Below are 14,870 nucleotides of genomic sequence, written 5' to 3'. Positions count from 1 at the left end.
CGACGATCACGACGACGACGACAAACTCTCTCTCTCTCTTTCTTTCTCTCTCTCTCTCTCACTCTCCCTCAATCATCATTATTATTATTATTATTTAAAGAAAAAGAAAACAATAAAAGTCAGATTTCGATGACACGTTTAAAAAAAAAAAAAAAAAGAAGGAAAATATTTGTGGTAAAAATTAATTGCATAATTTTTTACGGTCGAAAAACACCTGGTTCGCCATTTTGTTTTTTTTTTTCCTTATTCCCCTTGTTTAATGAGTAAAAAGTTATTAAAAATTTTATTTATTAACTCATGAATTCATTTACAAACAAAAACAAAAAATTTATTATTATTATCATCATCATCATCATCATTATTATTATTAATAATAATAAATTATTACACGGCGAGTTAAGAAAGAAAAAAAAAAAAAATTTTTTTTTTTTTTCTTTCTGTTACGGAACGTTAAATAATCCGTGTGATTTGTATATCCGTCGATAATAAAATCAATAAAATTTTTTATTTAATGGTTTTATTACCTGGTAATACCGCCACCACCGCCGCCATTACAACCACCACCGCCACCATCACCGCCGCCGATCACCATCTCACCGACGACACGTTTCAACTTCTCGTATCCGTTCAATTATTTTAAAACGTTCGACCTTTTAAATTTAAAAAACGCGCGCATTTTCCCTTGACATCACCTTCCTTCCCCCCACTACTACCCGCATAATATATTAACCATTTCCGGTTATGATAACGCATTTATGATAAGGAGAAAAAGATTTTGTTGACAATAAACGTGTCGATAAAAGTGTAAAAATAAAATAAAATAAATAAATTAATTAATAATCATTATTATTTTTTATTTATTTATTTATTTATTTATATATATTTATTTATTTATTTATATTTATTGACAAATAATAAATTACATTAATAATAATAATAATAATAATAATAATATGGAACACTTATTAATTATACACAAATAAAAATAAAAAAAAAATTGAACAGGTTTATTATTTATTATACAGGTGGTTTATTTATTTATTTATTAACTTATTAACTTATGTATGTGTGTGTGTGTGTGCGTGTGTGCGAACGTGAACGTGTGTGTGTGCGTGTGGTGGGCCTTATCAAAAAAATGCGTTATTATCTCACGATTAAACGGCCGATTTTTCTCCTGCCACTTTTTCTACCACCGTCGCTTTTTTTTTTTTTTTTTTTAAATGAAAATTCGTCGTGGAAAAAGAAAAATAAGGAAAAAGGAGATGGATGTAAATCGATTTTTTTTTTTTTTAAAACAGGAAGTGACGACAAATTTAATAAAAATAAAAGGATTTTTTTAAATCATGATAATGATGATAATGATAATAACGATAAAAAAAAAGTTTAAATCGTATTAAGAACTCGTAAAAAAAAAATAATAATAATGATAATAATAATATTTGTGGCGATCGCGTTAAAAAGGTAAATAATTTAAAAAAAATTATTGTAAATCCCGTGTGTGCGTGCGTGCGTGCGTGCGCGGTTACGATCAGATAGATAGACTATAAGGGGGGCGGCTTCTTTTGATGTTCATTTCAAACTTTTAAATTGGTTATATAAGTTAAACGAGTTTAAAAAACTATTGCCATAGCGAATTATAGCGCGGGAACCAAGTCTTGCAAAAAGGTAAGACTAATAAATTTCTTTCTTTTTTTTTTTTTTTTTTTTGATATGCATCGTTTTCTCTCTCTCTCTCTTTCCATTTTATTTTCGTCCGATCCGATAAAAATTAAAATCGTAAAAATGAGAGAGAGAAAGAAAGAGAGAGAGAGAGAGAGAGATGTAAAAGCAAACGGTTTTCTTCGTGGCATAAAAATTTCTCTCGCATTTTTTATTTATTTTTATTATTATGATATATTGCACTTTTTGTCGAATTGATTATTCGGTTATTTTACATTCTTTATAGCGCTATATAAATAAAATCATACGAAAACTTTCCCCCCACCCGCCCCTTCGCCCCTCTGCTCCCCGCCGTCCAAAAAAAAAAAAAAATAATTATTAACAATTAAAAATTAAAATTTTTTTGGATATTCAACAAACCGGCCGATAATAATAATAATAATAATTTAACAACAATTATATAGCTCGATATAGTAAGAACTATATAAATATTTTATAATTGTAGGAATCCCTATCCCTCCCCCCGTCCCCGTCCTCGTCCTCTGGTTTCTTTTATAAACAAAATGGCTGCCGCCTTAATTTTTTACAATAACCGAGTTTTTTTTGTTGTTGTTGTTGATATTTTGCCTTGAGTTAAAGAGTTTTTTTTTTGTCCAAAGTTGTTGTTCGTAAACTTGATTTAAAAAATTTTTTTTTTTTTTACTTTGGTTGGCAATCCTGTCTGCATAGAATAATCTTCTTAATAGTATTTTTTTTTTTTTTTCTTTTCTTTACTTTTGTTTGTTTTCCTGTTGTTAAAGAGACTAGTTTTTTTTTTTTTTTTTAATAAAAAGAAAAGAAATTTATATATATTTTTTAAAGCTATTTGTGGGCGTTCGGAATAGCAGAAGAAAAAAATTAATGACGGTTTTCTAATGCCACGTCTTTCCTATTTTCCAATCCTTCGCCGCCATTTAAATCAATGAGTTAAAATGAGTTTTCGAACTCAATATCGAGTCATCCAACGTGCAAGCGTAATTTTTTTTACTTTTCTGGCGACACGACAGGAATGACAATGTTAGGAATGCCACCGCCGCCGCCACCACCGCCACTTCCGCTCCCGCAAGTTTTCTCATCGTCCGAATGACTTGGTACGTTTTTCTTTTTCAATATTCCGAGATCTTGCACGTTTTCCAAAAATGATTTGTGAGCCGTGAGTATTTTCGCGGATTCCACGTCTTTTTTCAATTCTTCCATGTCTCTTTTTAATTTTGCTCGACGATTCTGAAACCACGTTATGACCTGAGCGTTTGACAAACCCAATGCGCCCGCTATTTCGTCTCTATCCGCGGGCGATAAATATTTCTGATAGAGGAACCTTTTTTCCAATTCGAATATCTGATGATTCGTAAATGCCGTCCTTGATTTTCTCTTCTTCTTTGGTTGTTGCCGATTGTTGAACAGGTGAAGATGATTCGCTTGACCGTCTGCAATCAACATGAAAAAACGATTCTATTAATAATAATAATAATAATAATCACGTAACAAAAAAAAAAAAAATTGTGTGAACCGATTCAAAGGATCATATATCACGACAAAATGGGGGCGCACAACGTTTTGTGAGGGAGAATGTGTGTGCGCGTGCGCGGTCCGTGTATTTGTGTTAAAATTGACAGGTACGAAACACCTACTTACAAAAAAAAAATTTTCTTTTTTTTTATAAACAATTTTTCAAATTGAAAAAAAAAATGTTTTGGTCATAATCACCGGTTGTCGGACATTATTTGCAATTTAATTCGGACCTACCGCAATTTCAATACAACACAATAACTTAACTATTATATACCACCTCCGCAACCGCCACTACCACCACCGCCACCGCCACCGTCGCCACCACTTCCGGTTATATATATATATATATATATATATATATATATATATATATATATATATTAGAAATAATTTTCTCACGATGTTAACAACAAATTGATTGAACTTAATTGAGTTTTTATATTTATTAAACGATGCGAACGTAATTTATTTCTCTCTCTCTCTCTCTCTCTTTTTCTCTCTCAAGAAAACGTTACGTAACAACCACAGTAATAATAATAATAATAATTACGGTAAGTTTTTAAATTTATTTTTCGCACGCACTCACGCACCTCAAATAATTTGTAAAAATATATACGAAGGTGAATCAATCGTTTTTGTTGGGATTTAAGAGAGAATTTTTAAAAAAAAAAAGGTGAAAGAAAAAAGAGAAATGTGCGTGTGCGTGCGTATTAAAAGAAGAGAAAGAGAGAGAGAGGGAGAGAGAGAAAAAAAAACAAAACATCAATTAGTTACGGCCCTGTATGTCGGCAAATGTAAAAGGAAAAGAAGAGGCGAGAATCATGGTTTGGCCACCCATAGCGGCTTTATAAATTACAACAAAATTAGTCCAACACTTTAAAAGAAAATAAGATATTATAAGGTTGTCTGTTACCTGGAAAATAATAATAATAATAATATAATTTTTTTAAAATATATATATTTATTATACGTTTTCGAAAGGTAAACATGAGCGTAAATTTTTATTTTTTATTTTTATTTCTTTTTTATCCAGCCCGGGTTTTCAATGCCAAAAATAAAAAAAAAACCAGTTGAATCTTATGTATAATATAATATAATAAGAAACAACATTTTTCAGGGTTTGAAGAATTACTTTCCGATGGAGAAATTCAATCGTATGAATTAATAATAATAATAATAATGATAATAATAATGGTAGCCCGAATGGAGAGAGAGAGGCAGAGAGAGAGAGAGAAAATTATTTTTATTGCCAACTTTTTTCCTTTTCTTTTCTGGAAGAAAAAAATTTTTAAAAAAAATGTCACTCGAAATATTTTCTCCAGCATTGCCAACAAAACAAAAACGTATATAATAAAATTTTGGAGAAAGACGGTTGGAGGGAGAGAGGGATGAGGGGGGGGTAGAAAGCGGAAGTCGAAGGGAAAAAGGAAGTAAATGATTTTGTGACTGCTTTAAAAAAAAAATAATAATAATTTTAGAGTTTAAAATTTTCGGTCTTCTTTTTTTGATAAAAAGAAATATTCGAACGTTCGATGGGGAGACGTTTGGGAGTTGGGGGAAGGGTTGGAAAGGGGAGTGGAAAGGGGTGAGAAGGGAGAGGGGAGCGTTTTAAAAAAGAACATCAACGTGAAAAAACTCATCGGATGGTTAAGACATTGCGTAAATTGGATTACGTTGAACGAGTGGTCTCGACGACTTCTTTTAATATTTTTCCTTTTCCAGGAGTTCCGGTCGACCTGGAAAATTTTTTTTTTTTTTGCACTTTAACGCGCGTTCGATTTCCCTTTTTTCGAATTCTGCGTTTCTTTTTTTTTATATACGTAATAATTAATAACCGATTTTCATTATCATCGTTGGAAAATTTTTTTCCTTTTTCTCTTTCTCTCTCTGTCTCCCCTTCATCATCATCATCATCGTTTCGATTCGAAAATAAAAAAAAAACAATTCAATGGAAACGCATGAGACGTAATAATAATAATAATAATAATAATAATAATTTTTAAAAAAATATGATTTGATTTCAGAAAAAAAAAAATTTTTTTTTTTTTGTCGGATTCGATTTGGATCGTTAAGTGTGCGACAAACTCAAATCGGTTCCCTTTGTTCAGAATATCATTAAGAAATCAGGGCCGAATTCGAGAAGTGAGAGAGAGAGATAGATAGATGAGATTACATTTAATTTTTCCTCTTTACTATTATCAAAAAAAAAAAAAAAATGATAACGACGATTATATACATCACGTCTTGAGAATTAATTCATTTAAAAAAAATTACGTTTAAATAATAATAATAAATTTGATTCGTTAATGGGTTTCGCGGTGCCATTTTGAAATTCCTAACCTTCGGGCAAAAATTTCAGGTACTCATAAAGTTCAATAAATTGATGATGGCATTATGACGATGGCAATCGAGGTAAAAAAAAAAAAAAAAACCAGAAACCATTAAAATAAATTTTTCGGTCGTCGCCGAAAAAAAAAAAATCCCGAGATTTTTGTCTTATTTTGTTTTTTTTCTAAATTATTATTATTATTATTAACCGGAAGCTAAAAAGACGTTTTAAATTTTTTTTTTTTAATTTTCGGTACCGAACGCGAAAATCAAACGCCCCAACATTATTATTAATTGAGGAAAAAAAAGAAATTAATAAAAAAATTTTTTTTCGTCATTTCCGGCCTTAAGATATGAAAACATTTCTTATTATGACTTTTGATCACGTGATAATCAAAAAAAAAAAAAAAAAAGGAAAAAAAGAAAAAGAAAAATGACAGACGCAATTTTTGTAAAAAGAAAAAATTCTTCTCGTCAAGAATGAAAACGAGAAAGAGAGAGAGAGAGAGAGAGAGAGAAGGAATAAATCGGAATTTTGGTAATTTAAAAGAGAATAATTAGGAGGATCGTCTTTAAATTCCGTTTAGAAAAAAAGAGAGAGAGAGAGAGGGATAAGTCAGTAACGTAAAAAGTAAAAAATAAAAACGTATTATAAATAAAATTTATATAAAAACTTTATTACGGCACTGATATACCAACACCGGACGGTGTCGGCTCTTGGCAAAGGAACGTAGGTAGGCTAAATACCAACCGACAACTTCTTAAAGGCGTGAAGAATCTGTACCGACAAACACTTAACCTGAATCTTTTGTTGTTGTTGTTGTTGTTGGTGTCGGTCGAGGGAATCCCCTACTAGCAAAATAACGTTCGTTAAATAATAAAAAACTCGACGAATTTTTCTTTTTTTCTTTCTTTCATTTTTTTAATGAAATTTTTATTATTATTATTATTTTTTTTAATCACGACATTCCCTCCCCTTCTTCCCTCCCCCCTTCCTTCCTTTTTTTTTTTTAATAAACGTGGCATTAGTCGCCACGTATTTTGCGAACGCTTTTTCCCCGCCGATCTGAAATTTTTTCGACGATCCCAAAATTTTTTATTAACGACGTAAAAACGTTTGAAAATTATTATCATCATCATCATCATCATTATCATCATCGTTAATAGTAAATCGTTTGATATTTTAATGTTGTTGTAACAAAAGATAAATTAAAATAAAAATTGCTAAAGTAAATGCCATTTTTAAAATAAAACCATCAAACCGTCAAAAAAAAAGGTCGAGATCAACGTGTCGTAATAATAATAATAATAATAATAATAGTAACGATGATGATGATGATGATAAAACTTGCGGTCTAAATTAAATTCCGCCATCATCGTAAACAACGTTTCGACTAATCCAAATAATTATTTAAACACGTCGTTTATTATCATTAACGTCAACGTCGACATATGATAACGCGCGACAATCATCAAAGTGCGACACAAAATTAAATAAAAAATTTTTCATTCACGTTCGCGCGACGATGCGTATGCGTACTAGCGTCGACGAAACGTTAATTATTATTAATAATAATAATGAAAACGATAAAATTCGTGCGTGCGTATGGGTTTGTGTGTCGCACAAACACACACACACGAAACGGATACGTCGCGTTTTCACAAAAAAAAAATTTTTTTTGTCGAATGTTCTCGTGGTAATTAATAGTTGTAAATCTAATCGTACGAAATGAAGGTAGGGAGGGAGGAAGGGTGGGTAGGGTAGGGTAGGAATGGGGGGTTGTCGATATCAAATTAACCCCGAAAATCGTGCACGTCGAATTTCGACACAAAATCAAACAATTAGAATTATTTTCTCTTATTGTCTTTTTTTTTTAATGGCGACGGTTTTTGAAAATGAAACCTTCGGGCTAATAAAAGACCACGTGACTCATACATATACAAAAACGTTCCCAAGGAATATTTTTTTTTTTTCGGTCTCGTCACGCCGCGGAACCTTCCGCCACGTGAAAACATCAAAACGGTTCAATCGTGTCGAGTCAATTTCGCAGCCGTGTCACATTCATTCTCTCTCTCACTCTCTTTCGTTTTCTATCTGTCTATTTCTCTCTCTCTCTCTCCTTTCATTTCTGACGATTTAATTAAGTTTTCGCTTTGGAGGTAGAAAAAAAAAGAAAACGCGAACGCGGCGTATAACGATTACAAGAGACCTTAAATACCTCCTCTTAACCCTTCTCACGAGCTCGTTGATAATTTTTGTTATTGTCGTGGCAGCAATATAAAAATTTTTCATCTCTTTGGGTTGTACACGTTACCATTCTGCCACAACGTATTTGTTTGTTCCGACGATTCGGAATTGAAAAAAATCGGGGAAAATGAAAAAAATACAACCAAAGTACATATGATAAAATAACACTCGCGCGCCCGTTTGTTTAATCGCCGTGCGTTTTTTTTTTTTTATGTTGGCAATAGTGAAAGTCAGGGTGATGTCTGACGACACGATAACTAATTAAAATATAATTAACTTAACAGGTTTAAAAAGGGAGTAATTATAACGTGGCATGTCGGAGTCGCGAATGAAAAAAAAACGCTTGTAAAAAATATTATCGAGTGAGCACAAAACAATCGAATACCAACAACAAACAAACAAACGAAAATATTTTTTTTTTTGTTACAAAAACGTGATTTTTATCCTTTTCTTACAGTTTCAATTTAATGCAACCTGATACATGACCCAAACGGGGTTGGTGAGATTATTTCGCTCCCTTTGATTAGGTATACTTTAATCATTATCATTTCTCACCCCCATAATTTTTAAATTAAATTTTAGTATCCGCCTTCCCCTATCCTCCCTTTTATTATCCTTCGTACAACCACCACCTCCCCACCCCCCTTTAAAAAATAACGCGAGACAAAAAAAAATTAAATTTTTCGTGTCGGATTTTTTTTTTTTAACGGAAACAAGAAGGAAAAAAAAATTAATTTTAAAATGTGAAAGACAACTACAGGGAGGGAGTAGTAAGGAAGGGGGGCTCCACGATTCCCGAGGGACCCATCATTTTGTCAATGATTTCAAATTTTTTTCGAAGGGAAGAAAATAAAAAAAAAAAAAATTTCTTTTTTATTATTATTGTTGTTAATATTATTTAAACAACTCGGTTAATAAAATCCTTGACGACAGAATCGATTGGATCGTTAACAAATTTTTAAAAATCCACGCACTCACGCTCTCAAACACGCACACACGCACGCACAAAACCGTTAAATTTTTAAATGAAATTTGTACAGTGCCAACCTTATAAAAAAAAAAACCAGAAAAATAGAAAACCAAACATTCCGCAACGCTTATTTACTTTATTTTTTAAAATTATTTTAATTTAACGTAAACAATAGTAAGTGTAACGATAATATACTCTATGAAATTCACAGAATGCATAAACATTTTTTTGTTTTTCAAATGTTGGCAACAAAAAAAAAATTAATTTTTAATAAATAAATCTTTTATTTTTTAAAAAATTTAAATTTAAAAAAAAAAAACCCAAAACTCGAACCATAATTTTTTCCGTTACATATACATATTTTTTTTTTTGGTTTTTTATGTTGGCATTTATTACCAACTTAAAATAATTTAAAAAAAAAAAAAAATTAATTTTAACTTTTTATTAAATATTTATCCACTTGTTTTTTTTTTTTTTTTATTTAACGATTGAAAGAAACAACAACAATAATAAATAATTTTATATCGATTATCCTTCTTACATAATTTATTATAATTCTTTATTACGTCATAAAAAAAAGGTGTAAAATTAATAATGATAATAATGATAATAATAATCAATTAATGTATAAAAAAAAAAGAAAAGAAATTATACACCTGAAATCAATTAATGCCAAAATAATGTGTTTGACCGGGTTAACAAAAAAAAAAGGGTTCGATTCGGGTTCCTGTTGTTGTTAAAAAAACGATTAAAATCTTTTTTTTTTAAGGGGAGTAACGAGGGGTGGTGATTTGGAAAAAGGGCCCCGTGAGGTGGAAACGTAGGGGGAAGTAAGAATATAAAAAAAAAATAAATAATAATAATAATATTAAAAATTTATTCGTTCAACCGTGTTATATACCGATGTTATACTCTTTTTTTTGTCACCATTATTATTATTATCATTTAAGGGTTGATTTACGTTTAGATTTTTTTTAAACATTTCAATGTTTGTTTATTAAATGAAGTAAAAAAAAAATTAATTATTTTCCTTTTTGTAAAAATTATTTAATAATAAAAGAAAAAAAAGGAGATTACGAAAATTCCAGGTGTGTGACGGGAAAAAAAAACTCCGACGAGATTCGTTTGTTTTTCCCCCGAAAATATTTCCGAACGATTCCCCTTAACCCCTCACTCTTACTCATTCACTCCCTCCAACCCTACCCCCCCATAAAAAAAATAATTTTCTTTTTTTTTTTATTTTAAATTATTGAAATCGCACAATCGATCGATCGATCAAATAATTATTTTTAAGAAAAAAAATCCATTAGAAAAATAAAAAATAAAATCGTGAAAAGAGATAGATAGAGAGGTAGATAGAGAGAGAGAGATAGATATAAAAAAGGATTCGGTGACAAAAAAGAATTTAATTGCGCAAATGATAAACCATAATAGAAAAAGAGAGAAAAGAGTCATATTTATTTAATAACGGTGTTATTATAAATAATAAGAAGTCGGAATTGTGTAACTAGTAGAGGTGGAGAAGAACGACTTAGAACACACCCTTAATGCAATTTCTCATTTTTAAATTACACTCGGTTATCATCCGACACCATTTTCTCAAAAAAAAAAAAAACCTTCTATCATATTATTTTAATTGCGTTTTCATATCTTTCTCGAAATAATAATAATAATAATCATCATCGCGATTCTCGGACGTGTTATTATCATCATCATCATCATCATCATCATCATAGTCTTCGTATTTCGTCGGTTGTTGTTATTATTACTACCTTTGCATATAAGACAAACACGAAAAACCTTTTTTTTTTTTTAAAACGTTATGATACTTTATTTCTTTTTATTATTGACTTTTAAAATTATTATTATTATTATTATTATTATTATTATTATCATTATTATTATTAATATTTAAAAAAGAAAATCTTTACGAAAAAAAAAAACAAACGTAGGAAAATTTATTTTTACTTACGACACGATTACAAACGTAATCGATCGTAATACACATAAATAAATAATGTCGATAGTAATAATAATAATAATAAATAATGAGAACGACGACGACGACGACAAACGACAAACGACAAAACTATTAAAAGGTGAGAAAGGAAAAGTAATAAAAATTTACAAAAAAAAAAAAGTGTGCGTGCGTGCGTTTGTACGACGCGCGTGGTTGTAATTTGTTATTCTATTACAAAATTGTCAAGAAAATGTTAAATAAATTAAATTTTACCCGGTAGGAATTTCCTTTATTTTTTTTGTTCTAGAAACTTCTAACCGTTCGTTCCTTCGTTCCTTCCCTTTTAAACCTTTTTGTATACATCACACAAACACACACACAGAAACGGGGACAAACACGAGACTTTCCGATTTTAATTTGTTTATATATTGTGCAATATTTTCAAATTAAATTTTTTTTTTCTCTCTCCCTCTCTCTCTCTCTCTCCGTTTCTCCCGGTACAACAACAACAACAACAAACAAAACGTTTGTACGCGTTTTAAAAAAAAATAAACACGGGTTCGGAGACGCACGTACGCGTGTATATAAAAACTCATCGCAAATTCCCCTTAAAAATAATAATAATAATAAATCATTAATTCATTATCACGGTAAATCGTTGTTTGTTCGTTTGTTTGTCGATCGAATAATATAAAAAAAAAAAAATCGAAACAAAAAAAAAAAAATCGAGAGAATTATTTAAACGTTTCCGAGAACGACGATGAAAAAATAATTCCATAAAAATAATAATAATGAATAAAAGGAAAAAAAAAAAACGAACGGTTGATTTCCTTTGTGTAAAAAAACGTTCGTCGTAAGACGATGACGTCACGACGTCGACGTCACGTTCGACAGCCAACAACAAAAAAAAAAAATTCAATTTTTTATTAAATATTAGAAAAAAAAAAAAAAAGAAAACGAGTTTTTATTTTTATAGCAATTATATCAATAAATGTATATTATTATTATTATCATCATCATCATTATTATTAAAACGTAATTATAATAAGCCGTAAATGAAAATAAAATGGCGGACGCGACGAAATCGATAAATCGATTTTTAATTAATGTTCTATTACGTTGTTTTAAAAAAAAAAAACTCGAATGAATTAAATTTAAAAAATCGTTTCTATGAATATATTCATCGATTCATCGATTCGATCGATCGAACGATCGATGAATCGATTATTTCCTTATAAATAATAATAATAAACCTTTTTTTTTTTAAGAAACTCGTGACGTGTGCGTTTGCGATGATACCTGAAAGGTTAATTTTTTTTTTTTTCCATGATGAAAATTTTCTTATGGGACTTGATTTCCTTACCTGACAACAACTTCCGCCTCTGTTTATATTATTTATTATTATTATTATTTTTTATTACCGGTAATTTTTTAAAATAATAATTAACAATGCAAATGGATTCGATACCACCTGACTCGATTAACCAATGAAATCCTTTCATTTTTTTTTTTTTTAATTAATTACCGACAACAACAACAATAACGATTTCGACCACCGCGTTTTTCTTTTTTCTTTTCTTTTACGCCCCGAAAAAAAAATTAATTACTATTATTATTATTATTATTATTGAAGGGTTGAAACAAAAAAAAAAAAAAAAGTTTTTATGAGTGTTGTTTAGGAAATTTTTAGAATAAAACGTCGTCGTCGTAAGGAAAAAAAACGTATTAAAAGTCATGGCGAAAATCGTCTCGAGAGGGAAAATTTAAAAAATCATCAACCCTTTTCGAAAGAAAAATTGGGGCGTTTTGGTTTTCTTTTTTTTTTAGCGCACGCGTCTTTACTTCCGTTTCCGTTTGAATTTAAAAATAAAAAAAATTAAAAAAACCGGAAACGAACCTTTCCCAAAATTAAAAAAAAATCTGAAAATTTTGAGATCAGGAAAACTCGCATGTAAAGAGTAACCGATGACTCCCCCCCCCCCCCCCGCGATATTCTCTCTCTCTCTCTCTCTCTTTCTTTTTTCACTCTCTCACATTCTCGAATTTTAATTTTTAAAATAATAATAATAATAATAATGAAAAATAATCATCCGACAATTTGTTTAAAAAAAAAAAAAAATCATTTTATTCATTTTCCTTTTTATCCATCTCGTTTGTGTTTTGTATTTTCTTTTTTGTTTGCTTGTTTCTTTTTTCGGTTGTTGTCGATTGTTTAAAACAATCATTTCGATCATAAAATCGTAGAATCATTACGAAACGGACCAACTAATAAAAAACAACAACAAAAAAAATTTTCCAGAATTTTTCCAAAAAAAAAAAAAAAATTCCAGGGATACTCGTGAAATCCTTTTTAAAAGAAAGTGTATACCTTTTGCGCACGAGTTATACGAGTTTTTAATTACAGGAAATATCATTTATTTACCTTTAAAAAAAACTACTTTCGGTCCTGATCGAGAAAATAAAACGAACGTTTTTTATTTTTTTTTTTTATATAAAAAAAAAAAAATTTAATCATATTAAAAAGCAAAAAAAAAAAAAAAATTTAAAATTATATATATAATAAAGACGAGTTAATTAAGAAAAAAATTACATTGACAAATTCGTATGAGAGAGAGAGAGAGAAAGAGAAAGAGAGAGACAGTAAAATCTTTTCATTTTGGATTTGGTCCATAAACTTTTTATCATCTCTTTATTATTTCGAAAGTCTCTCACAAACGTTTAAACAAATAATTTTATTTTCATTAGCGACAACGACAACAACAACAACAAACGAAACGTCATCGTCGTCGTCTGATTAAAATATTTAATTTCCCATCGAAAAAATTAATAAAAAGAAAAAATCTCTCCAGATTTATTTATTTTAGTTTTTTTATTTATCCTGGAAAAGCAAAAGAAAAATTTTCTTTTTCTCGCATAAAAAAAAAAAAGAAATCGGTAGCCTGGAAAATCTTGATGACACTGAAAAGGAGATTGTGCTTAATATATATAAATGAAAACAAAAACCCGGTTTCGCGTTGATTTTTAAAAAAAATTTTCTTTTTTTTTGTTTGTTAAATGATATTTTCATCGTATAAGGTAAACACGTTTAACTAAAATCATTTTAAAATTTGAGTCGGGTAGGGGGAAAAAAAAACGACACTTTTCCTAATTTGCCACTCGATTGCTTTAGTAGTATCAACTTAAATTCCAGTTAAGTGATTGTTTTCATACGACGGCACGCAATGTTAAATCTCCCTAGGGTTCCCCATTATTCGTGCCGTTTAAATGAACAATTGGAAAATTTTCCTTTTTTTTTTTTTTTGTTGTCGTAACTGGAAAATGACTGTAATAATTCTTTTCTTTTGTGTGTGTAAAGCGAAAAAATTTTTTCCTTCTTCATAGGAAAAACCAACCGTTTTTGTCGACTTGTTTTTTTTTTTCTTTTCACTCCTTAAATTTTTTTTAGGGAAAAATGTCGTCGTCGTCGTTAAAGATTTTCTTATTTTCCTTTTTTTTTGTTACATTTTCCGACATTTTCTTTTATTTTTTATACATATAAAACTTTAAATCGTTGTTTGTCGTGTTTGTTGGTTTCGTTTTAAACACCTTACGCACGCACGCACGCACGCACGCGCACACATACACGTACCACGATCCACACCATAAATCGATTGGCGAACGAACCAACGAATCAATGATTTCCCGCTATCTAATCCCACGATAAGAAAAATTTTTCTTTTACGTTTTATATAAAATTTCGTCTTTTAATTTTTAAGCTTAAAACGAGGGGTTGTCGTGTTTGTGTTTTTATTATTATTATTATTATTATTATTATTAATTAACCCGCTCAAATCGTAACTTGGTAATAAAATAATTTAAAATAGAACTCGAAAGTTAAAAATAAACATAATAATAATAATAATAATAAGTAAAAAAAAAATCTCTTAATTAATAATTACGTAAATTAAGTAATTTGACAAAAAAAAAAAAAAGTGAAAAATGTCGTCAAACGAGGTTATTTACTAAATTTAAAAAAAAATAAAAAAAACCAAAACGACAACAAACGCAAATCTTAATTACGACTTTTTTCGTTTGTTTGTTTGTTGTAATAATAATGATAATAATAATAATAATAATAATAATAATAATAGGATTAATAATTAAGTTTAAACGTT

At 29.4% G+C, this 14,870-nt stretch overlaps 1 protein-coding gene across 1 annotated transcript; it reads right to left on the bottom strand.

Moving 5' to 3' along the window:
* Positions 1-2,556: 2,556 nt before the first annotated feature.
* On the bottom strand, positions 2,557-3,138 carry Phum_PHUM439730 (Homeobox protein CHOX-7, putative; the record flags this gene model as incomplete). The annotated part of the gene is made up of 2 exons (XM_002429510.1): positions 2,557-2,600; positions 2,787-3,138. 2 exons carry the CDS (start codon positions 3,136-3,138, stop codon positions 2,557-2,559), a joined length of 396 nt encoding a protein of 131 aa, XP_002429555.1.
* Between the last annotated feature and the right edge of the window lie 11,732 nt (positions 3,139-14,870).

Source organism: Pediculus humanus, genomic scaffold (assembly GCF_000006295.1).
Source record: "Pediculus humanus corporis 1103172108209 genomic scaffold, whole genome shotgun sequence".
NCBI lineage: Eukaryota > Metazoa > Arthropoda > Insecta > Psocodea > Pediculidae > Pediculus > Pediculus humanus.
This window is presented reverse-complemented; position numbering and strand designations above follow the sequence as displayed.